Source organism: Emys orbicularis, chromosome 2 (assembly GCF_028017835.1).
Source record: "Emys orbicularis isolate rEmyOrb1 chromosome 2, rEmyOrb1.hap1, whole genome shotgun sequence".
Lineage (NCBI taxonomy): Eukaryota > Metazoa > Chordata > Testudines > Emydidae > Emys > Emys orbicularis.
Window position 1 is genome coordinate 68582889 of NC_088684.1, and position 23713 is coordinate 68606601.

General features: G+C 43.3%; 1 protein-coding gene across 1 annotated transcript in view; it reads left to right on the plus strand.

The window, feature by feature from the left end:
* Positions 1-23056, plus strand: part of LOC135874723 (kinesin-like protein KIF20A) — a 35242-nt gene extending 12186 nt beyond the window's left edge. The window contains exons 10-18 of the mRNA XM_065399634.1: positions 3164-3310; positions 3953-4118; positions 5554-5727; positions 6858-6997; positions 9707-9872; positions 17041-17158; positions 17238-17305; positions 19333-19452; positions 22781-23056. Of these exons, the coding sequence (XP_065255706.1) occupies positions 3164-3310; positions 3953-4118; positions 5554-5727; positions 6858-6997; positions 9707-9872; positions 17041-17158; positions 17238-17305; positions 19333-19452; positions 22781-23056 (1375 nt within the window). The remainder of the gene's footprint in view (positions 1-3163; positions 3311-3952; positions 4119-5553; positions 5728-6857; positions 6998-9706; positions 9873-17040; positions 17159-17237; positions 17306-19332; positions 19453-22780) is intronic.
* Positions 23057-23713: the final 657 nt, after the last annotated feature.

Here is a 23713-nt window from a genome sequence, read left to right on the forward strand (position 1 = left end):
AAGTTGTTCTCTGACCTTTGAGTATTTCAGAGCCATGTTTGCAGCAGACCTTTAAAACTTGGTAAGGGGAGAAAGTCTTGAGGCCAGAAATCTGCCTTTATTGGTCTCATTGAATTCCATTAAGATATGGTTGAGAGAAACTTATGAAAATTGCCACTTTCCATCTGTAGTTTGCGTTCCTCAAGGAAACTTTGGTAGCCTATTGAAATAACTGAACATGAATATTCTTATCTAAGAGTGTGCCCAAGCCATCCCCAATGCAACAATAGAATGTACTGCTCAGGGAACCCCAGGTAGCAATAGCCTCTCTGGGGGTGGGGAGAGCAAGACAGTCTTCCCCTGACAACCCCTTCCTTGGGGGCACCATGTGGGGAAGGTGCCCCCTATCTTCTGGGGGGGGGAGCTAGGCTTGGCTGTACTTTCCCCCCAACTCAGTACATGACCCCATCAGGCCTCCCCTAATGGTAACTGCCTTTTGCTGCTGTCATAATATAGTGAGTCTCACACCTCAAGTGTACTACACTGCAGAAGGTTCAGAGTCCAGACTCTACCAATGATGCATGATCTCGGGCAGATGGGTGTTATTTTTGTTTTTACTGCTTTATGTATTTCCTTTTAAACAGCCTAGGAAACTACATTGTTAAAAGAATGCTTAGGTGGCAGAGTCAAGCTCTTGGAAGTTGGGGAATGTCAGGTTGCCTGTGCAACCTTAATTTAGCCTGCTTGTGATCATTATGTATTATACACATACTAACTTTTTCCCCCCACAGGACTCCTCCTTCCTGCAGTGCACAGAATGGACAGTGCTCAGGGACTGAATCAGGGTTGTGTAGTGAAAGATGTCTATAGGATCCTTTTCCCCCTTCCTCTAGAAGTTGGTAGGAGTGAAAAGAACAAAATAGAGGACTTCAGGAAGATGAAAGGATGGTGATTTAAGGCAGGTGAATGCCAAATAGGAGAGCCCTGTTATCCCTGCTTCTGCTATAGCTCACGTGTGTTATTGAGGAAGTCTTTTAAGACAAAATTTTGGGCCAGTGCCACTAATCATGTTCCTTTTTTTCTGGGCGCCTCTTTTGAGCCACCTGGGGCCTGAATAGGCAGAAGTGCTGAGCACTCAGACCTTCAGCTGAAGGTCTAACAGGAGCTGTGGGTGCCTAGGCAGTAAGGCAGCGTGATCTGGAGGCATGAATATAGAGTTGAATCACGATGTTATGATTTCAAATCATGGCTCTGCCAGTGAGTCAGTTTTTTATTTTCCTAAGTGGGGAAGATAAATTCATCTCCACTGAGATAAGAGCACTAACATTTGTGAGGCACTCTGATGATATGCCTGCCCTATGAGGTGTTCTGTATTTGCCTGCACACTTTGGTTAGTCTACAGTAAATAAGGTAAGATCATCAACTGAATGATATTAAACAACTGCCTCATTCTCTGAGCAGCACCAATCTTGTGTATTGAATGATGTAGGGTCTTGTGGAAATGGTATGTGATCATGTAATTAAACATATACATGCAAAGGGCTAAAATCTGCATAGGCTTAGGTTGCATGGGCAATCTACATTTAAGCACATCACAACTTTTGAGTACTTGACTTTGCAACCTAAATGTCCTCAAGGCTTTTTTGTTTTAAAATGTAGTTATTTATCCTGGCACAAATATTTCTCTAAGTATTCTGGTGGGCCATGTGGGGGCAATCCAATGGCCTAATTCAAACTTTGATGACAAAAGTTGCATTATGTGTTAAGTGTTGACACTTGGCTGTATGAGTCAACCTGTGGGGAGCTCCTGTCCTCTGCACAGATGTTGGAAGCTGCAGAAAGAAACAAAGTACTCTGCATCCAAAAGTATCAATCTGTATTGTATTACTAATGCTCTGCATTAGTATTTCCTTGCAGTTCTCACAGCACTGAAGTTGACTAGGATCAAAGTACTTTCCATAGTGTATTTCTCCTCTAGGGGAAAGTGCTTCAGCAATTCAATTGGTATCATTCATTTGAGTTCAGGTGGATGTGGAATACTCCCACACCAAGATTTGGGTTCCTATGAATGCTGGTTCTAAAGAATTAGGAGTGTTGTGTTGTATTCTCTGAATGCACTAGTTCCCATTAGGTGTGGTTTTTTTTGTTTTTTTGTTTTTTTTTTAAATAAGGGCTATGACGTTGGCTTAACTAACTCTCCATGGAATATGGAAATACTAATGGCAGTATTTAAGCTATCGCAGTGTGTTTAACTATAACTGTATTATGAGTAAGGCTGTGTTTTAGTCATGGGTATTTTTAGTAAAAGTCATGGGCAGTAAACACAAATTCATGGCCTGTGACCTGTCCATGAGTTGTACTATATACCCCTGACTAAATCTTGGGTGCAAGGGCAGCCTGGGGGAGCTGCAGCATGCCCTGGGTGGGGTGTGGTCTGGGACCCCTGCTGGTGGGGGTTGGTGGGGCTGGCAGACTCCCTACGTGGCTCTCTGGAAGCGGCGACATCCCCCCCAGGCTCCCTCAGCTCCTAGCTCCCCGCCCCAACTGTGGCCAATGGGAGCTGCAGGGACGGTGCCTGCAGGCGGGGGCAGCGTGCAGAGCTAGGAGCTGAGGTAGGGACATGTCGCCACTTCCAGGGAGCCTCCCAAAGTAAGCGTTTCCCGGAGTCCTCACCCCCTCCCACGCCCTAACCCCCAGCCCTGAGCTCCCTCCCACACGCACCCAAACTCCTGCTGCTGCTGCTGGGGAGGGGGGCAGTGGCCCGAGACTGCCCCAGCAATGGCTGGTGCGGCTGGCCCAGGGGTTGCCCGAGCTCCTCAGGCGGCTCCCAGGTGAGCTGCACTGGCTGCTGCAGAAGTGTCAGAGATCCCGGAAAGTCACGGAATCCGTGACCTCCATGACAAACTCATAATTAAGGCTGTGAGTTTATCTGATGCCCTACTCTGGACTTTGTATTGAAGGAAAGGCTTTGTACAAAACCATGTTTCTTACCTTCTGTTTGCAAAAGCCACTGAAGAATCAAACGTTAGAAAGAAGGTACTCTGTAGTCTACATCTTAGATGTGTGTCCAGAAATGTTAAGAGTTAGTGATTTTTATCGCACTAACATATCTGAAAGTAAACAATATTAAAAATTGTGTTTAACTTGTACAATATTTTTATTATTAATTAATTCTTTCATTTAGAATGTCTCTCTGTGACTTGGCTGGGTCTGAACGGTGCAATAAGACACAAACTTTTGGAGACAGACTAAAAGAAGCAGGGAATATTAATAATTCTCTTTTTATTCTTGGGAAATGCATTGCAGCACTGAAGCAGAAGCAGAATCCTAAGTAAGTGAGAAGACTTAAAACAACTTGAGTTTTAGTTCAGCTAAAAGACTAATCATGCAGTGCACAGCTTTGGGTAGTGGTTCTGCAAACTTGCACAGTGGTTCACTTAACATGTACATTTAGCAATATATTTATTACAAACATCACTACAATAACACAATAATTTTTCCACAGGAAAAGTAGAAGAATTAAATTTGTATGTGCGAGTATGGTAGAAGAGACATGAAACTGCAAAACCAGTGACTTTTATACTGCGAGCAACCAGTATCTCTCATAAATGCAGATTTTTCTCAATCTGTGCAAGTAGACTCACTTGAGAGTTCAGAAATAGACTGTACTCAGCATGAGATTATTCAAGTAAAGTATCTCCTTTTTGTGAGTGGTAGGAACTTGTCCAACAATACAGATTTGTTGTCCATATTTTTTTTTCTTGACTTTTTAAAATACCTTCTATATATCATTTCTTGGACAGTATTTGGGAATATGTTGAGCTTTGTTGGATAGGGACGTTACATTCAAAGTTGAGTGTTCTTATGGAAAAGCGCATATGTTTCCTCAAAGATTGGATCTAGAAAAGCTATGCATATGATATTACAACTCACTCAGTTTCCTTAATGGAAATTGTACAATTTTCTCTTTAAGTGTGAAACACAGCTATATTCCATTCAGAGAGAGTAAACTCACCCGCCTGTTTCAACCGTTCTTCTGTGGTAAAGGCAAAGCTTGTATGATTGTCAACGTTAATCAGTGTGCCTCCACTCACAGTGAGACATTACACGTAATGAAATTTTCTGCTACAGCCAAACAGGTAAGTAGAAGTCTACTTCTCCTTGAAGCATTCTTACACTTAACTTATGAATTGCCTAGATTGACTATATATTGAAACTCCTGATCATATGGTCTCAATGTACTTAGGACTTCTTGATTTGAAGTGCAACTGGCTTGTCTCTTATGGGCTTATAATATACCATACTACTTCCTATATATAAAATGCTGTTGCTTGTTTGCAAAAAGTTTTTAATAGTCTTAACTTTCTTGAAATTGTCATTTTTCAATCAGGTATGCAGAATTGCATTCCTATATTAGTATGCACTAAACTAAGTACAGTTACTTAGTGTGACCAGACAGTGTTGGCCATGTTATGCCAGCTGCGCACATGCACATGATGTGTGAAAGCTTTTTAACAGCAGATTCAAGAGATTCAGTAAGAAGAGGCAATCTCTAGTATCTTACAACCAATATCCTAAACAAGATCTCTAGTGCTCAAATTCCTCTTGTTTAATGTTCATGACCTGGGTTTAATTTTTTTCTTACTGGTCTTGCCTTCTGGTCAGTAGGGGCATGGAGTGGTTTGGAGGCAGTGTGCTCAACCCCTGAGTAGAATCCTGTTCAAACAATCTTTACTTTCTTTGGGAGTAGCTGGCGTGCACGCTCTCTCTTCTCTGCGCCCCCTCTCCTCCCCTCCTAGGTGGTTGCTAGTTCCTACCCTCCCTGCCTCATCACTTAATGCAGGATTTTGGGTGGTATTTTATCTTGCCCTGCTCTACTTCCTTTCCTATTTCTTCCTGACAGCTGCCCCACAGAATCAGTTGCTGGGCTGCCTCTTGCTGTCCACCTCCTGCTGCTCTCGTGAGGGAGCCTTTACTTCATGGAAGGAGAATCTTATTTCTAGTTTGAGGCTGTAAACCCACTTTTAAATGTAAAACTCTATTACACTCTTAAACTGTTAGAGCTCCTAAGTCAGGGCTTCTGACAGTGCTCTCAATGTAGAGCTTTCCCTGTTTGAGTTCTCTCGTAGTACATGCTTCTTCCATCTCTGGATGGATAGAGCTTGTCTGTCATAATCCCTGAGCTTCTCTGATCAAAGTCCCATGACTCAATCTTAATCTTGCCCATCAGGGTGGACACCTGAACCTCTCAGTTACATCCCACATGAGGCAATAGCCACCTTAGGTAATTGCTCTTGGTCATTCAGGGCAAATGTGCCAAAAGTTAAAATTCTTGGACATTTTTTCCAAATCTCTGCTTAGATAACTAACCATAGCAACTCTGAAAATAAGGAAAACGGTCTTGTTTTATTAAATAAAACCTGAGGGACAACATCATTGTTTCTGTCTTAAAAGTATATGTATTTTAACAGATTCTTTGCTAGATGGAAGGCTTGTTAACATAACTCTTTTATATTTATACCAGAAAGAAATGCTATTTCCCCCACAGTACATACAATTTTGACAATTTTTCAGGTTATTCAGACAATCCACCCCCAAACCTTTGGATATTTTGCTCCAAAACTGGTTGGGAAGAATTGCAAGCCTATAGTACATTTTGATGCCAACATATCTGCTGAAGAGGTTCCTGATGAAGATATAGATACCTCCTCTGAAGAGGAAGTGGACATCACCATCATGACCCATGAGGTACAGTAACTCCTCACTTAGTCCTCCCAGTTAACGTTGTTTCATTGCTGATCAATTAGAGAACATGCTCGTTTAAAATTACGCAATGCTCCCTTATAATGTTGTTTGGCAGTCGCCTGCTTTGTCCACTGCTTGCAGAAAGAGGAGCCCGTTGGAGCGAGCTGGTGGGGGGGCTTGGAACCAGGGTGGACCGGCAGCCCCCTATCAGCTCCAAGTTCCCTGTGCGGCAGCCGTCCAGCAGGCTATCAATTGCTGGCAGTTCAGCTGTCCCTCCCCCCACTGCCATGTGCTGCTCCTGCCCTCTGTCTTAGAGCTGCTCCCGGGAGCCTCCTGCTTGCTGTGCAGGTGGGGCGGAAGAGGGGGGTTAATGTCAGGGTGTCCTTCTCGCCCCCCCGCTTGCCCCATCTCCATAGAGCAGGGGGGAACTCGACAGGGCTCGGGACTGCGGGAGCTTGCTGGCAGCAGCTGCTGTCTCAACGTGCTGATCTAACTAAAAAGGCAATGTACTTAGAGTGCAGTCAGCATACTTAAAGGGGCAATGCACATCTCTGTCTCTCTCATGCACAGGGGGTGTCTCTCTGTCTGCCATGCTGTCTCCCCTCCTCCATTTGTGCTGCCTTGTAGACTGTGAGGCTACATTAACAACAATGTGTTAACCCTTGAGGGCTCAGCTGTTATAGTTCGTTTTAGCAGTAAGGCATTCCCTGGGAAATATCCCACCCTCTGACTTCACCACCTCAACCAAGTTTCACAATCCTCATTGCTGTGTACAGTATTAAATTGTTTGTTTAAAACTTACACACACTCTCTCTCTCTCTCTCTCTCTCTCTGAGCAAGATACAACTATTGAAGTAAGTATCAGTTTTTCCCGTTGACTTCAGTGGGAGTGGGCTCAATCATTTTCTTGGGCACATACCTCAGTTCTGATGAAACCTCAGTATTTCAATAGGAAAACCAACATAGAAAGGCCCATGAGATGGGGTTTCATGTTCCATAGTGGACAGGTAGAGAGCTTTTATGAACACCATTGCCTGGTAAATAACACTTTTTTTTTTTTTTTTTTTTTAATTTTAATTGCATGTTATTACTGCTTTTAGCTTGGTTTCTGAAGTGAAGTATTTTAAATGCAGGAGCTCTTGAAAACTACTGAGAACCTGAAGAAGATGCTAGTTGCAGAAAGGCAGAGTAAACTTCTTCTTGAGGTGCAGCTACGTAAAGAGATGGCAGAAGCCATGTTTCAACAACTGTTGGAAACCGAGGAAACCTGGAGGTAAGCGATGAGACCATCAAAACTATATAACATGATGGGATGGAATAGAATAGGAACATCTCATGCATACACCATTTAGAGAGGAAGCTAATAATGGCTGGCCAACTCTAAAGCTCTTCTATTGTTCCCAAGAGCAAAAGACTAGAAAATGTCTCAGTGATCAGACTACTGTTGCACGCTTTCAAAAAACAAACAGAAAATGGTAATGTCCTCTGCATGCAACACTGAATTTATTCTATGGTTAACCAGAAATTACTGGAGGATATCTCATTCTGACTTTCCCGTACATGAGAATCTACCAGACCAGGTAAGACTGATGGGTCTAATCACATACACTCAGTACCTCTGAGGACACTGTCCTAGATTGCTGTAGAATACAAACTGCTACATTAGTGGTAGAACACCTTTGTAAGCACACGGTTTTGTGTGGCTTTTTGCCAGTTCCACAAACCATTACTGACTTCTTGGTGGCTAAAATACTGTGACTGCACACAGAATATAGAGCTGGTTCTGAGCAATGGTCGTGGTAACTCCAGGGATTGGTTCAATAATTTGGGAATCTGCAAAGTTGATGGGTATTTCAAATGCTATTGCATGTGACATAGGGTGTGAGCTCTCTCATGTACAATGAGTGACTGCTTTCAAATAGTTATGAAAAATAGTCTCGCCCTGTCCAGCTCTTCTCAGACCTCCTCTTTCCTGCCAACCGTTCACCAGTCTTCTCTTTTTGCCATCCCCATGCGTGTGGTGTTATGTCAGGTAGTAGAAGCAGTTGGATGGCAAGAAAAATCATCTGCTTAGTTCTCTCATCTTCTCTCTGCTATTCATTTTCATTCAGCTTCTGCTTCTGTTCCACTAAAGTACAGTTGTCTGACATTTAAGAAGAGGCTAGCCATGATAGACCATGACCTCTCTTGCAGTTGACTAAACACAGAGAAATCAAGCATGCACTGAGGTTGTAGGCATCTGTATGCTACTAAAGAAACCTGAAATTACCTGTAGCATTTTTGCATCTTTTCTTGGGATGGTGTCCCATGTTTTTCTAGGGGAGTTCTAAAAAAATTGCGAAAATTGCAATGGGATTGTGTACCTCACCCCTGTATTTATGATTGGTGCCAAGATGAGCCTAATAGGAATGCCACAGAAATGTATTGTACTGTAGTGTAGTAAAATAGGAGACAATTGGTTAGACATGTCTTACAGTAGTGTTAATGTGTCAGGTCTGTCACTGCCTATTGATGGAAACTTGCTGGGTTCTTCTGCCCCCTCCCTCCCCCCCCCCCCCCACAAAAATTAAGGCTGGAATAGCTCATCTAAGGCTTGGTTTAAACTTAAATTTATCAATGTAGTTCTGTTTGGAGGGTGAGTTTACACAGTTAAACCAGCAAAACCTTCCTGATGTAGATGCAGTTTATACTGACATAGAAGTGCTTATACCCAGTGATGAGCTGCCAAAATCTTAACAACTGGTTCCTTACTCCTCACCCCACGAGGGGGTCGTGGTCCGCCCCCCGGGACTCCTGCCCCATCCAACCCCCTGCGTTCCTTGACGCCCCCCGCCCGACACCTTCCCCATTTAAAAGCCCTTTTAGAACCAGTTGTCTCACGCTGGACAACCGGTTCTAAAAGGGCTTCTAAATTTAACAACCGGTTCCCATGAACCGGTGCGAACCGGCTCCAACTCACCACTGCTTGTACCAGTATAGCTTATGCTGGTTCCTCAAACTGCACTTATATGCCAAAATAAGACCTAAATTGTAGATGGGCTCAAGTTTAAAAGTGGATCAAATTCATAGGAGTTCAATCTCAAATGGGTTTGAGCTTGGATATTAAGGAGAGGAGGGATGGTCCAGTATTTAGAGTGCTAGCTCAAGATTGGGAGCCACAGGTTCGATTGCCTTCTCCTCCACTGGCTTTCTGTGTGACTTTAGGCTTGCTGTGCTTCAGTTCTGCAACTGTATAATGGGGGATAATAGCACTTCCCAACCTCTGTGATGGTGTGAGTATAAATCCACTAAAGATTGCAGTATTTGAGTGCCTCACCATAATGGGGACCATATAAATACCTCTGAGCCTTTTTCAGTGTTGCCAGTTGGTGTACTGTGACTGCATCAGCTGAATGATAGATCAAAGCAGTGCCATATAACATGTTTTTAGCTTTCCTGGACTGGCAAATATCTGTTGCCAAACCAAAGTCGTATAGAAAACTAGACCAACCAAACTTGACTGACTTGCAGCATTAAATATGCACATAACACTTCCTGTTGCATATATAGTTGTCCCATAGACTTGCATTATAGCACCATTGTAAGTAGCTCAGAAAAAGTCCTTGCTAGCATGAATATCTAGACAGTAAAGGAGCCAGAAACAACAATTTTTGGCTTCTCTTGATTTCTCTATTACTTAACTTACAATGTTCTAGTACTATAGATAACTAGAATTATTTTTCTGATACTGAAAAATAGAATTTGACAAGACTGACTAAAGGACTAAGTGAAATTACTGCAAGCTTAAAAAGTAGAACTTAGAGTACTGGACATTTCTTCTGCTAGTCTCCCACTTAACCTCTTAATTTTTATTTACTTTGAATCTTTGTCCAACTCTTTCTAGGTTTCACGTGTAGTTTTGAAATATTAACACTTCGACTCTTGTAAAATTGTGTAAATGTAGCACTCAAGCAAGCTAACTTGATTTATTTATCATTGTCAGTAAACGCTTGGAAGATATGAGAGAAAGTTATGAGGAAAAATTGGAGAATAAATTTGAAATGTATAAGGAAGCTATAAAGAAACATGCATATATGTGTGCAATGAAACAAATTGAAGACCACTATGTTCCAATAGAAGAGTTCGTAGTTGAACAAGAGAAAGTTGAGGTAGACTTCATTTGTTTTTGTTTTTTAAATTGCAGTGTAGTGTCCTTAAATTGTCAGCCTATGTAACATTGCCTTTCCTTAAAGGTATCCTCCAGGAATTCTCCCTCTAACTGTAACATTGTAAACTAAGCCACCAAAATAACTTCTTTGAGGTTGTTCAACTCATTTATGCTGTGAATACATGGTCCTATTGTGCTAGGAGGGTGTCACAGGCTCCTTCTGACACTTTCTATGCTAATAGCTTCTCTGGGAACTCTGGCTGTGGGTATGTCTAAACTGCAATAAAACACCTGCGGCTTGCCCATGTTGGCAGACTTGGACTGTGGGGCTATAAAACTAGTGTAGACATTCCGGCTGGAGCTTGGGCTTTGGGACCCTCCAGCCTGAGCCTGAATGTCTGCACTACAGTTTTCTAGCCCCGCAGCCCAGGCCCCACAAGCCTGAGTTAGTTGACACAGGCCAGCTGTGGGTGTACTATTGCTGTGTAGACACATTCTGCGTGGCTAACACCAATGAGCTCTTTTGTGTGTGGAAGCACTACCTGCACACTCCACCCAGACATCAGTTTTGTGTGTGTGTTAACTGGAGGGAATGTGGATTTGATCAAAGCTGTGTCAGGAGGAAAGACCTAGAATGACTGGAGGAGGATGGTAGCAACGCAAAGGATTGCCAGTATGAGAATGATGACATAGAAGCCAGGAGCTAAGATGGGATCCCACAACTTGCAAGGAGGTGTCTAGAGGGTGGGAGCAAGACTTCAATCTTTGAGGGGAAGTTTCTGTGGAGGAAAAGCAGAGTGGAGACATGGTGAGTGAGAGGGATAGCCCTCATAGAAGTTCTTAATTCTGAAGGTTCATAGGGAAGCAGTTGATGGTCAGGAGATTGGTAGTTTTGTGGTGAGAAATCAAAATTTTTAATAAAACCCAAAAGACTCTTGAGTCTATACTCAATACTTGAATCTTTTAGTAGCTGTATCCTACACTAAATTACATAATCTTCAAGTAGATGCAGATGTGTATTCCACTTAGGTGTGTACACATCCAGCATGCCTGAGCTTTTGCCTAGCATTACCTGTAGAAAGGTAGCGCTCATGCTCTGGCACCTTCCCTGGCTATCTGAGATGGCACCTTCCCTACCCCAACACAGTTCCTTCTTCTCACCACCTGTGGTTGAAGTCTCACAATCTCGCACCTATTTTATTGTAATAAGTATTAGTTGATAACTTTAGTGTTCCCCAGTGATGCCCTCACTGGGGTTTAAACACTATCCTTAGTGTGGAGGGGTGATCCTCAATAGCAATCCTCACACACGTTGCTTGCTTTGTTTTGGTGAGGCACACCTTAAGAGCGCTATTCAATTTGTATATTGTTTCAGAAGTGGACTCAAGTGGTGTGGGACCTTTGCCTCAAGCAGCACCTGCTTGAATAGGCCATGTGGCATGATCTGGTACCAAGGCCCCCCTCGGGCTCAGAGCACTGCCGCCACTCATTCTGGGGCAGGCGCCTTGCCAAAGAGACAGAGGAGCTGTTCTGTCGTTGGTGCTGAGGAAGAGGTCTTGGGACCGCTCCAAGTTGTGGGGCGACTCCTTTGCCTCCCCTTGAAAACGTGCAGACCAGCACAGGGTCAGTTCTGGCAGGCAGGATGGCATGGATACATCTGACCCTTCCCTGGTACCAGGTGGGAAATGCAGAAACCCAATATAATTGATTCTGGCTCCTGTCTTAAGGCATCTGTTGAATCTGGTACTAACAAGGGAGATGTCGGTACCAATTTCGTCCACGTTGTCGGTGTACCAGGCCGCCACATACCACCTCTGCCTTTTCATCCTGATCTCACTGTTGGTCCAGGACTTTCCCAGGGTTGCGCCACCTCCAATGTAACGAGCCACTGCACCTCTATGTCCGTGGCCACTGCATCTAGATGCTCTCCTTCCTGTGGTGGGGATGGAGCTGGTACTGGAATTGGTGCGGGGGACCTCAGCACTAGCACTCTCTTCAGCCCTGCCACGTTCAATGCTGCAAGTGCTCTTATGGCAGCTCTCACCACCTTTGTCGTTGGTGCATTTGGATGCTCCGGTACCGCTGTTTCCATCGGAACCAATGCTCCTTGTGGCACCAGCATGCCCTGTACTGCCTTCATCAGGGGCCCAGATTCCCACCTTGTTCTGGGAGACAGATGACTCGGACCAATGTTTGGGTGTAACTCTGCCCACGTTGCTGAGATCCCGGTGCTCTGATTCAGAGTCAGTTGTCGTCCTCCTGCTCCGCATCAACCAGTGAACTCCGGAGGATGCCAATGGACCAGTATGGCTCCCAGGTTGGCAGGTGCCTCATGGCCGGGACAGAGGTCCCTGGCCACCAATACCCTATCCCTCTCAGTGGCCGGACGATGCTGTGCTTCCTCATTTGTCCTCTCCTTCTGTTCCAGAGAACTTTTAAGGCGTACCAAGACCTTTACCCCATGTAACTACGCCCCTGGGCATCCAAGCGGCATTCCTCCAAGAGAACACACGCAAACTGATGAACATTTTATAGCCCACCATCCCAAGGAGAGTGGTCCTCCTGATCAGTGATGTGCTCCTTGAGCACACGAGAGCCCTGTGGAGTACACTGGCCTCAGTACTGCTGGTGGCAAAACGTGTGGAAAAGTGCTACTTTGTTCCCATGCAGGGATTTGAGGGGTTCTTTTTCCATCTGGCCCCGAATTCCCTTGTTGTAACAGCGGTAAATGACAGGGCCTCGCCAGGAAAGTTCAAGTCTACTCTCAAGGACAGACTCGTAGATCTTCCTGCCTAGAAGATCCAGCCACTCTACCTCATCGCCCTTGCAGATGAGGATTGCAAATCAATGAGCTTTGTTGGCCCAATATGACTTCCTCAATTGATCAGTCATGGCTAAAGTTGAGGACCAGTTGCCAGAGGCCTTGCATGAGGAGTTCCGGATGTTTGTTGTGGAAGGCTGCTTAGTGGCCAAAACATTCCTGCAGCCCGCCCTTGATGTTATAGGCACCTTGGCCAGGGTTATGGCTTTGGCGGTAACTGAGGAAGGTTTTCTGGCTGCAGAACTTTGGAATCACTCTGGATATCCATCAAGGACTTGCCCTTTGACTGCAAAGTCTTGTTCTCGGACAAGACTGATGACACTTTGCACTCCTTCAGGAATTTCAGGGCTACCTTGAGGTCCTTGGAAGTGAACAGGTCATCCATGCGAAGATACCATTATGAGGCTCAGCAGCAGCAACAATGTCACCTGCAGCATTCCTTTGCACAATCTTTTCTCCTAAAACAGGACTACCCTAGAAAGGGGGATCGATCCCACAGGAGGAAGCAGTTGGGCTTGAGCTTCGGGCAGTTCACATGCCCTCCCTCAGCACAGACCAAGCACCCATTTTGACTCCTTTGACCAGAGCACTGGTCCACTTTAATAATGCTTGGGACTATATTACCTCCGACAGCTGTGTCCTAGATACTGTTGGATTGAGCTATGCAATCCTGTTCCTCTCCATGTCCCCCTCCAACCCTCCTTTCCTGTCCCTGTTCAGGAACCCCTCTCACGAGACACTGCTCATCAAGCAGGTCAGCTCTTTGAAGTTGGGAGCGATGGAGGTTCCATAGGAACACTGGAGCGCCGTGTTTTTACTCCTGGTACTTCCTTATACCGAAATCCAAAGGCGGGATGTGACCCACTCTTGACCTTCGTGCCCACAACAAATTAAGTAATTGAGATTCTGCATGGTCACTCTATCGGCTATCCTCCCACACTGTCTCAAAACCACTGGTTTGCTGCCCTGGACTTTGAGGACACTGTACGTTCTGCTGAGCCTCAGGAAGTTTCTACATTGTGGTAGGAGACTGCCACTTTCAGTATATGGTCCTCCCATTCGGCCTCTCTTCTGCCCCCCGAGTTTTCACCAAATGCATGGCAATATCATGGAATATTTTAGGAGGAAGGGAATCCACATCTTCTGATAGCTTGATGATTGGTTGCTGAAGGCTGGCTCCAGAGAGGAGGTTCTTACCCACATTGACGTCACATTTAGTTTGCAGTGTTTAAAATGAGTCCCAGACGGTCGAGCAAAGTCAACCTTGACTTCTACTCAACAAATAGTTAATTGGGACCTCTGAGATTACACAAGGTCAAAGGTATTCCTGCCAACCAACCGCTTCCAGGCATTTCTGCAGGCCTGCCTCAGTTTGCCGTCTCAGCCATTTATGATAGTCCGCCTGTGTCCAAGCCTGTTGGGCCACATGTCCCCTTGAACACAGTGTGCCAAGTTGCATTGTCGCCCTCTTCAGATGTGGCTCAGGATGGTTTACTGTCCTTCCCTGCATTCTCTGGACACGGTTTGTCTTCCTCCTCTAGTCCTGGATTCCTTGCACTCATGGGAGTCCCCACACAATGTGTGCCCAGAAGTCCCCTTCACTCAGCCCTCTTCGACCAAGTCAGTGGTTACTGACACTTCTCTTCTGTGTTGGGGGGTGCATCTAGATTCACTGAGGGTGCAGCCTCACTCCATATCTGCATGTTGAACTTTGGGCCATCCACAATGCATGTCATGCCTTCTGGGACCACATCAGACACTTGATGGTTCACACACTCATGACAAAACTATTGCAATGTGCTATGTGAACAAGCAAGACTAAGTGCTTTTCCAGGTTACTCTGTCTGAAAGTGATCAACCTGTGCCAATTTTGCATCAAAGAAGTCATCGCTCCGGTAGCAATCCATTTGCTGGGGGTGCAAAATTGTCTCATGGGCCATCTCAGTAGAGTGTTATTTGTTGTTTTTCTCCCCCCACCCGCCAGGCCATGAGTGGTTGCTGAGGGAGAGTTCTCTGGGTCATTCCCATGATTGACCAGTTTGCGATGAGGGAAAACAAAGGTGTCACCAGTTGTTCTGCTCCCAGGGGGGGCCTTAGTCCAGGCTCCATCTCCAGTGTCTTTCACGGCAGCTGGCATTCAGCTCTTCTGTATATCTTCTGCAGAATTATCAGGTCATCCTCAAGCTCTGAAGGTGGATCAGGTCAAGTTCATCCTCATTGCTCCAGTGTGGCAGGTACAATGCCGGGTCTCAGACCTCCTTGCTCTGTTGGCTCCGCCTCCCATACTGTTTCTCTCCATCCTGACCTGCTCACTCAGGACCATGGCTGCACCCTCAATCCTTCAATCAGCTTCCTGCACCTTATGGGCTAGAGGATGAAGAGGAGGAGCAGTGCTCAGCAGCTGTCCAGCAAGTCCTACTCAACAGTTGGAAGTCCTCCACTAGGACGGCCTACTTAGCCAAGTGGAAAAGATTCTCAGTGTGGTCCTTGACCTTCGGGACCCAACCGATGGGCTTCCATCCAGAATATCTTGGAGTAACTGCTACATCTTCAGAAATCAGGCCTTGTGCTCAGTTTGCTGAGAGTGCATTTGGCAGTGATATCAGGATTCCATTCTCCTGATTTCAAGGGAAATCACAAGTCTTGTCATTGTGGCATTGGAAAAAACTGAAGAGGCTTCTCTGCTTACATCCTCTGGTCTGAGAACTGGTTCCCTTTTTGGACCTAAACATTGTTCTAGCAGCTCTGTATGGCCCTCTATTTGAGCCTCTTGCACCCTGTCAGCCATTATTTTGGTAAGAAGGGTCTATGAGTTGCAGGCCCTCATGGCTGAGCCAGCTTGCACTGTTTTCCAAGGACAAGGTAATGTTGCGACCTCACCCAAAGTTCTTATCCAAGGTGCTTTCTGTGTCATCTAAATCAGGCAGTGTATTTACCTGTGGGTTTTTTCCCCTAATCCATGCTCTTCCCCAGAAGAATAGCACCTCCATACTCTGGATGTCAGGCAATGCCTACATAAAAGGCTAGATAGGACTAAAGAGGTTTTTTTTTATATGAGAGAGCTTCAGCTACACCTCAGCAGATATAGGCTCACTCCACAAGAGTGCAAGCCACATAGATAGCATTTCTCAGTGGCATTTCCATACTGGACATTTGCAGGGCAGTCACCTGGTTGTCCATACATATGTTTACAGACCATTATGCTATGATCACATCTTCCAAAGTGGATACAGGCCTCGGAAGGGCGGTCCTGCGATCCCAATTGTAGTAGACTCTGAGCCCGGCCTCTAGATAGGTGACTCACAAGCAGTACCCCACATCTGCACCTACTCAGAAGAAATTGTTACTTGTGGTTCTTCGAGATGTGATGCAAACATGTATTCCATGACCTACGCTCTGGCCCCTCTGCATCAGAGTCTCCTGTCAGTGGCTTTTGGTGCAAAGGAAATGAGGGGGGTCAGGGTAGCGCCACGTCATAGTGAGGGGAGGGGTTACAGCCAAGAAGCGGGAGCATGAGCCCTCTACAGCAGCGGTTCTTAACCAGGGTATAGGTTCCCTGGGGGGCCATGAGCAGGTTTCAGGGGTCTGCCAAAATAAACCAGAGAGCAGGGCCAGTGCTAAACTCACTGGGACCCACAGCAGAAAGCTGAAGCCAGAGCCCTGCCGCCTGGGGCTGAAGCCAAAGCCCAAGCAACTTAACTTTATGGGGACCTCTGTGGCGTGGGGCCCTGGGCAGTTGCCCTGCTTGCTACCCCATAATGACGGCCCTGGCTCTTAGTCTACTGGATTTGCAGAAAAGCAGTTGTTGTGGCACAGGTGGGCTGTGGAGTTTCTATAGCAGGTGGGGGTGGGGGAGGGGTGCTCAGAGAAAAAGGCTGGGAACCCCTGCTCTACAGATATCCTCATCCATCATCATCATCGAATATCAGGGCTGGAAGGGACCTCAGGAGGTCATCTAGTCCAACCTCCTGCGCAAAGCAGGACCAGTCCCCAGACAGATTTTTGCCCCAGATCCCTAAATGGCCCCCTCAAGGATTGAACTCTCAACCCTAGGTTTAGCAAGCCAATGCTCAAACCACTGAGCTTTGCTAGGCAAAAGTCTCCAGCTCTGGCGTGCTGAGCATGCACATTCCTAAGTGGAATACCTATCTGCCTTGGCAAGAGAGTGACACAAATTTCTAGAGAAGACTCAGTAAGACTAACTTTAAAAGTAAACCATCAATTGGCAACTGTTTCCAATGTTCAATATGATCAACATTTACAGTAGTAAACTTGGTTAAAGGCCAACCTTTTAGTCACAGGTGTATATTCTCTTTACACAAATATCAGTGTGCATTTCTTTGTTCAGGACAGAGATAGGAAAATATTAGAGTTGCAACAAAAATTTGGAGAGCGGTCAGATGGATTGTTGGCTTTGGGAATCCCAAATTCAGATGTGTTGACTGCAGAAGACAAAGTGAAATCAGGTAAGCATCTAATATTCTTCCAGTATGTTCTTCTTGTAGAGTATAAACCAGCTTAACTCTCTCTCTTTGTCATATACAGATCTTAAATATAAGGAGATGCAGAGAACTTCAGAAGTATTGCAGAGACAGTGCGATGAGAAAGATGAGGTAAATTTCTCTATCTTGTCCTAGACTTGGATGCGTGGGAGATTGTTTTGGTGATTGAGGGCTCTAGCCTGTAAGGGCCAGATCTTCAAGTGCTCAGCAATAGAACTCTCTCAACTGGGGAAAAGCTTTCAGAAGTGTTCCTACCCAATATGCTGAGTTTTCTTTGGTGCCTAAAATGGGAATTGGGCTCTCTTACATTCTGGCTTGTCACTGGCTTGAATGTCATCTTGTAGTGACAATTACATATGCTCTCTAATAGTCGGGATGCGGTGGAAACTAGAATCAGCAAAAAATCTGGCCTAGGATCAGGATGCCTCACAAACACTTTATTCAACAATCCTTTGAGGTAGGAAATAATTATTGCCCCATATTTTAGAGATGAGGAACAGAGGTGTAGGCTAAGTAATTTGCCCAAGGATGCTGGGTAACAGCCCAGATACTGAATTTCAGATCAGTGCCGTTAAAAAAGCAGTCCTTCCTCCTTTTTTTTTTTTTTTTTTAAGCACTAAAGTCACAGTGAAGTGAAACCAACTACTTGGTTGGTTGCCAAAGCTATTTTCTGGATGGAGTGCAGATCTGGAAGTCTGACATTAAATGGCTCATTGCTGTAATATCCAGAGTGTGCATTAGGCTTACTGGTATACGTTTAAGCACAACCCCAAAGCAGAATTCCTTCAACCGTTCATATGTACCCGTCGCTTACTAATTCACACCCTGGAGTAGTTTATTGCTGTTGGGGGTGGGTGGGTGGGTGTGTGTTTTTTTTTATATATATATATATATATATATATATATATATATATATATATATATATATATATATATATATATATATATATATATATATATATATTAAAAGCACACTAGGGAAAGGAGAAATATCTCTTTGGCCAGCTTTTAATAAACACACTCATATAGTAGAGAGATTTTCATCAATTTCTGCTGAAAACCAGACATTTTTACTTTTGTGAGAAACTTTCTATATTTTACTAGCTCTAATTTTGAGTATATAATATATTTATTTAAAGTCCCTGGACTAGTCACTCATCTTCTTATACCCAGTCTCCAGAATCTCAGCAGCAAGTTCTGCCCTGAAGCCAATTTCAACTTTTTGGCCTGAAAACGAAACTTGCTTTCTAGTGCAAAAGCTTAATTGTGAGTTGTTCAGCATTTCAAATTTAAAATGGCTAAAAGGAGCAGCAAGCTATTGCTGGAATGGTAGCCTGGGACTTCAGGCAGTGGAGACAGTCTAAAGGAATTACTAATTCTCCTGGAAATCCCACTCGTCTATCCTGCTTCACTTCTCTCATACATTCCTACTCAGTGGCTCAGCTCTTACTTTGCATAGTTTTCCCCTCCCACATTTGCCCATTTAACATAGTGAGCACAAGAATTTTTTTAATGTAAGTATTTATAACTTCAAAGCCCTTTAGAGAACTAGTTTAATAGTGGGGCTTTTTTTGTTTGTTTTGTTTGTTTGTTTTTTGTAGTGGAGTACAGCTGGGGGCACTAATTCTCAAAACCTATTTTGATTAGCAGGTTGGGCCTCTATCTCAACTGTGCTCCTGCTCAGATAGTTCACAACTAGTCACACATAAACACAATCAATAGAACAGTGTTAAAGGGGGGGGGGCAGGGGGAGGAGAGAAAGTAGGCTTTAAACTGCCCCTTGCCCCAGCCTGTGAGGTTATTCCAGGAGCAGTCTGTGGTCCTTCCTTCCATTCTTTCTGCTGGTGTAAGTGGTCACAACTCTCCTGTCTTTAGTAGAATGGCAACTGCTTATTCCTGCAGTGCACCTGATCGAACAATTCTAATATGTGCTGGTTGTACTTTATTGTGGTTAAGATATACTTGTAAAATTCCATTGTTCTACCATGGGACCACTTTTTCATTCTGGGGTCTTAATGGCCTCTTACTGTGGAATACTAATAACACCCTCAAATATTTAAATACCTCTCCATGCATTTAAGTATATATACCCTTAAAACTTTCAAGGATTTCTTAAACTTTAATATTGTTTTGTGCAGCTTATAAAATCTCTGAAGCTTAAAATACACAAATTAAATGAAACCTTACAAGAAATGAATGAAGTCTGCAGAAAAACAACCGAGGAAAACAATAGACTGACACACGTGGTAATGCTCAAGGTTTGTTAAACAAGTATTGAAACTAACCATTAATTTAAAGGTAGTGCAGCTGATGGTTTTACAAGGCTATTTCTGAATAGCAGATAGCAATTTTATTTTTGGTTCTTGTTCCTTTTAGTGCTAGCATAAAGCTTGTCCTTGAGTTGGCTGCTTGCTGAATCTTTTATGGTCTTTAGGATATGAATTGACCATACAGGACACTTCTTGTACTATGGTTTCAAATGTCAAACCCCTGTGCTTGTATTCTCTAAACTGGTAATGTGTAAAAAGGTTTATTTTGTTTGATTTGTGTAGAGGGGAGTAGATATGGAAAACTAGAGGAGACTGTACTGTAAATCTGACTGCATTTGAAATGATTTTATAAAACATTGGTTAGAAACTAGCAACTTTCAAATATAAATAAAAGATGCAGTATTCAGAGAGCTCTTCTTGAATGCTCAAATATAATCCATTGTGGCTTGCTAGACCTCAGCAGAACACCTGTACACTACTGTTGATTACTGTGAAACACAAAAATAATAGCTTTAAGCAACAGTGCCTTTCCTATGGAAGAGACTAAATTATATCTAACTAGAGCCTCTGGACTAGATCTTCAATTAAGGCCCTATTCTAGCTGCAGTGACTCTCCCACTGACCATGAGGCTTAAACAAAGAGTAGAATATGTTCTTTGGATAGCAACTAAATTAATACTGCTACCTTTTGAATTTGGCTGCTGGGTTTGGAAGGGACAGATTAAAAACAATGCAAGATACTTCTAGGACTACTGAGCTTTTTGCTTTTAGCCCATGTGAGCATTAAATTACGCAATTTACATGCGTTGGCCTTGAGTTTATAGCCCATTCATTTCACTGGGGTAGCTCAGTCCCTTCAGTTTTTATTCTGGGATTTGGATACATCAGTTCACATTTAAAAGGCTTTAGTTGTAACCATAAGAACCAGAAACATCATTTACCAATTTTGATGCCATTGTGGTTCTCTGTGGTCAAATATCTGCTATGTAGGAATTGCACTGGGCCCAGTAATCCATTTCTTGGCCATTGAATAGCCAATTTAGATAGTAACAACCTGGGTTGAATTTGGCGACTGATTTATGCCACATGGAAAACACTTTGACAACTACCTTCCCCTTTCTTACTACTTGAACACTTACATAAAAACAGGAACTTCTCCTTGATGATCTATATCTTATTCCAGTCTAAAGTCAAACAAAATTATGCTGTAATTAGTTGCTGTGGAGAGAATTCTGACTCTAGGTTTGAAATTGAAACAGGAGCAGATGAATACCTAAGGAATAAAGATCCTGTGATCCTTACTTCCCCAATATTTTGAGTTTCTTGTCTTAATGGGTCAAATATAGACCTAAATTGGAAACTGAAGTTAATTAGCATACCAAATGTGGTATTCGGGCATCTTGCTCTATTTAGTTTCTGAGGTGGTATTGCATGTGTTTGTGACAATGTAATTTAATGTCTCAATACTGCCAAAACTTTAAGTTAAATTTTGGCTAATGGCCTTTGCCCATTTTTCTTCAAATATAATTGCCTGTACAGTAGAGTAGGTAAAATTTTTCAGCCAAAACTTCTTTAGCAGAAAATGCAGATTTGGCAACACTGAAACACTTTGTGAATTCATGTTGTTTTTGCCAAATAATTAGTGGAAGGAGAAACAAAACTTGAAAAAAATCAGTCATTTTGACACTTTTTTGAATGGGGGGGGGGGTCAGAATGTTTTCCTCCAAAGCTGTTTTAAGACTTCCTTCAATTTAAAAAAAAAAAAAAAAAAAAAAAAAAAACCTTAAACACTAAATGCAAACAGTGTTGTTTTGGGTAAGACAAAATATTTTGTCTGATAGGCAAATTGGTTGAAACTATAGTGAAGAACCAAATTATCAGACAGGAACACGATTTGTAAAGGGAAATCATGCTTCACAAAGCTATTAGAATTTTGAGGGGGTCACCAAACATGTGGCTATAGTGTACTAAGACTTTCAGAAAGCCTTTGGCAAGGTCCCTCACCAAAGGCTCTTAAGTACAGTAAGCTGTGCTTGGTTAGGAGGGAAGGTCCTCTCATGGACCAGAAATAAATGGTCAGCTCTCAGAATAGAGAAAGGCAAATAGCATTGTCCCCCAGGGATCCGTACTGGGACCAGTGCTGTTCAACGTATTGATAAATGATCGGGGAAAAAGGGGTAAATAGTGAGATGACAAAATTTGCAGACTCTTATCTTGAGTAATTTTGTAAATTCAAAGCAGACTGCGAAGAGTTAAAAAGGGATCTCACTAGACTGGGTGAGTGGCCAACAAAATGGCAGATGAAATTCAGTGCTGATATGTGCATTACTTTCCATATAAAATGGTGTTTTTCAAAATGTAGAGTTTTGCTAACAAATAACTTAGATCCCCACTCGGGAAAGATCTTGAAGTCATTGTGACTAGTTCTCTGAAAATATCCGCTCAATGTGCAGTGGCAATCAAAAAAGCTAACAATGTTAGGAACTATTAGCAAAGGGTTGGATAGATAAGACACAAAATATCAATGTCACTATATAAATCCATGGTACACCCAAACCTTTCATAGTGTGTGTAGTTTGGTACCCCATCTTAAAAAAGATCTATTAGAATTGGAAAAGGTACTGAGAAGAGCAACAAAAATTAAGGATATGGACCAGCTTCCATATGAGGAGAGATTAAAAAGACTGGGACTTTTCAGCTTGGAAAAGAGATGACTAAGCAGGGATATGATAGTCGTCTATACAATCGTGAATGGTATAGAAAAGGTGAAGAAGTTTCTTTCACATAACCACCAGCAGTCACCCAATGAAACGAATAGGCAGCAGGTTGAAAACAAACATAAGGAAGTACTTCTTCACATACCACACAGTCAACCTGTGGCACTCGTTGCCAGGGGATGCTGTATAGGCCAAAACTATAAAGGGGTTCAAAAAAGAACTAGATAAGTTCATGAGGATAGGTACCTCAATGGCCATTATCCAAGATGGTCAGGGATGTAATCTATGCTCTGGGCATTCTGAGCCTCTGACTGCCAGAAGCTAGGAGTGGACAAGAGGGGGTGAATCACTCTATTGCCTGTTCTGTTCATTCCTTCCGAAGCACCTGGCCAATCAGGATACTGGGTTAGATGGACCATTGGTCTGACCTATTATGGCTGATCTTAAGATTGCCAGCAAACCAAAAAAATCAATGTATTTGCACAGTTCTACTATATAGCACCCTGATCTCACTCTAAATTTTACTTGGAGAAAATGAACAAAATAATAGTACCATCCGCTAGTGTTCACTTATCTAATGTGGTTTAACAATTCCATAGGAACAAGAAATGAGAAGTCTTCAGAACTGGGCTAAACGTGTCCTTGAGCTTGAAGCGACAGTGTCTCTTCTGCAAGAAGAACTAGATGAGAGCAAAAAGCACTTGTATTCAGAAGATCTTAAGGAGCAAAAACCCAAGAGAGGCTTGTTTGCTAATCTAAAATCTACAGTAGCAGACACTTCTAAAACACCTGTTGGCAAAACCTTGGGGAAATCTGAAGACTCTCCAACTATGTCAAGAAAACAAGCTACTTTTACACGTAAAGTAAAAGAATAACTCTAATCCTTGATGCATTAACATGTCTATATTAACAAGGCCCATCAGCTGTAATTTTGAACTGATGTTAGCAACAGTTGGAATTTGGGTGGAGAAAAAAGGGTAGTATAGACACAGCCTTACCATCAATGTAACTGGGAAGATAAGCTATTAATAGGAATGACAACTTTCCTTCTGGCAAGTGTCTTCTTTAGTAACTAGACATTTACATGTCGTCTTTAGTTACTAAAGAAGACGTAAATGTAAACATAAATTGGGATTCTTGTGCAACTGTTGGTGTGAGATGTGATCACCTGCTGTGGCAACACAGCAGGTATGGATTTCCATATAACAGGAGAAAGGGTGCCTTGTGTCAAGGTTAGTGGTACATTCCTGTCTTTTACTTTCCTTGTTTCTTTTTACACTTGCTTCCAACATTCAAAATGGCATTTGCGCTCGACCAAACCGCTTGTTCACTTTCACTGTTTCATTAGCTAGTAGATATTGTTTGTAGAGGAGCTGGCTTCCTCGCAGTTAATCTTCTGCTTGATTTGAATTGAACTAGTAATCTTATACTTGATGTCAGTTTACTGTGGAATTAAAATGAGAGTTTTGGTACTAAGATTTCATTTAATGATCTAGTCAGATGATGGAGTGGCAAGGAGCCACTGTTCATTT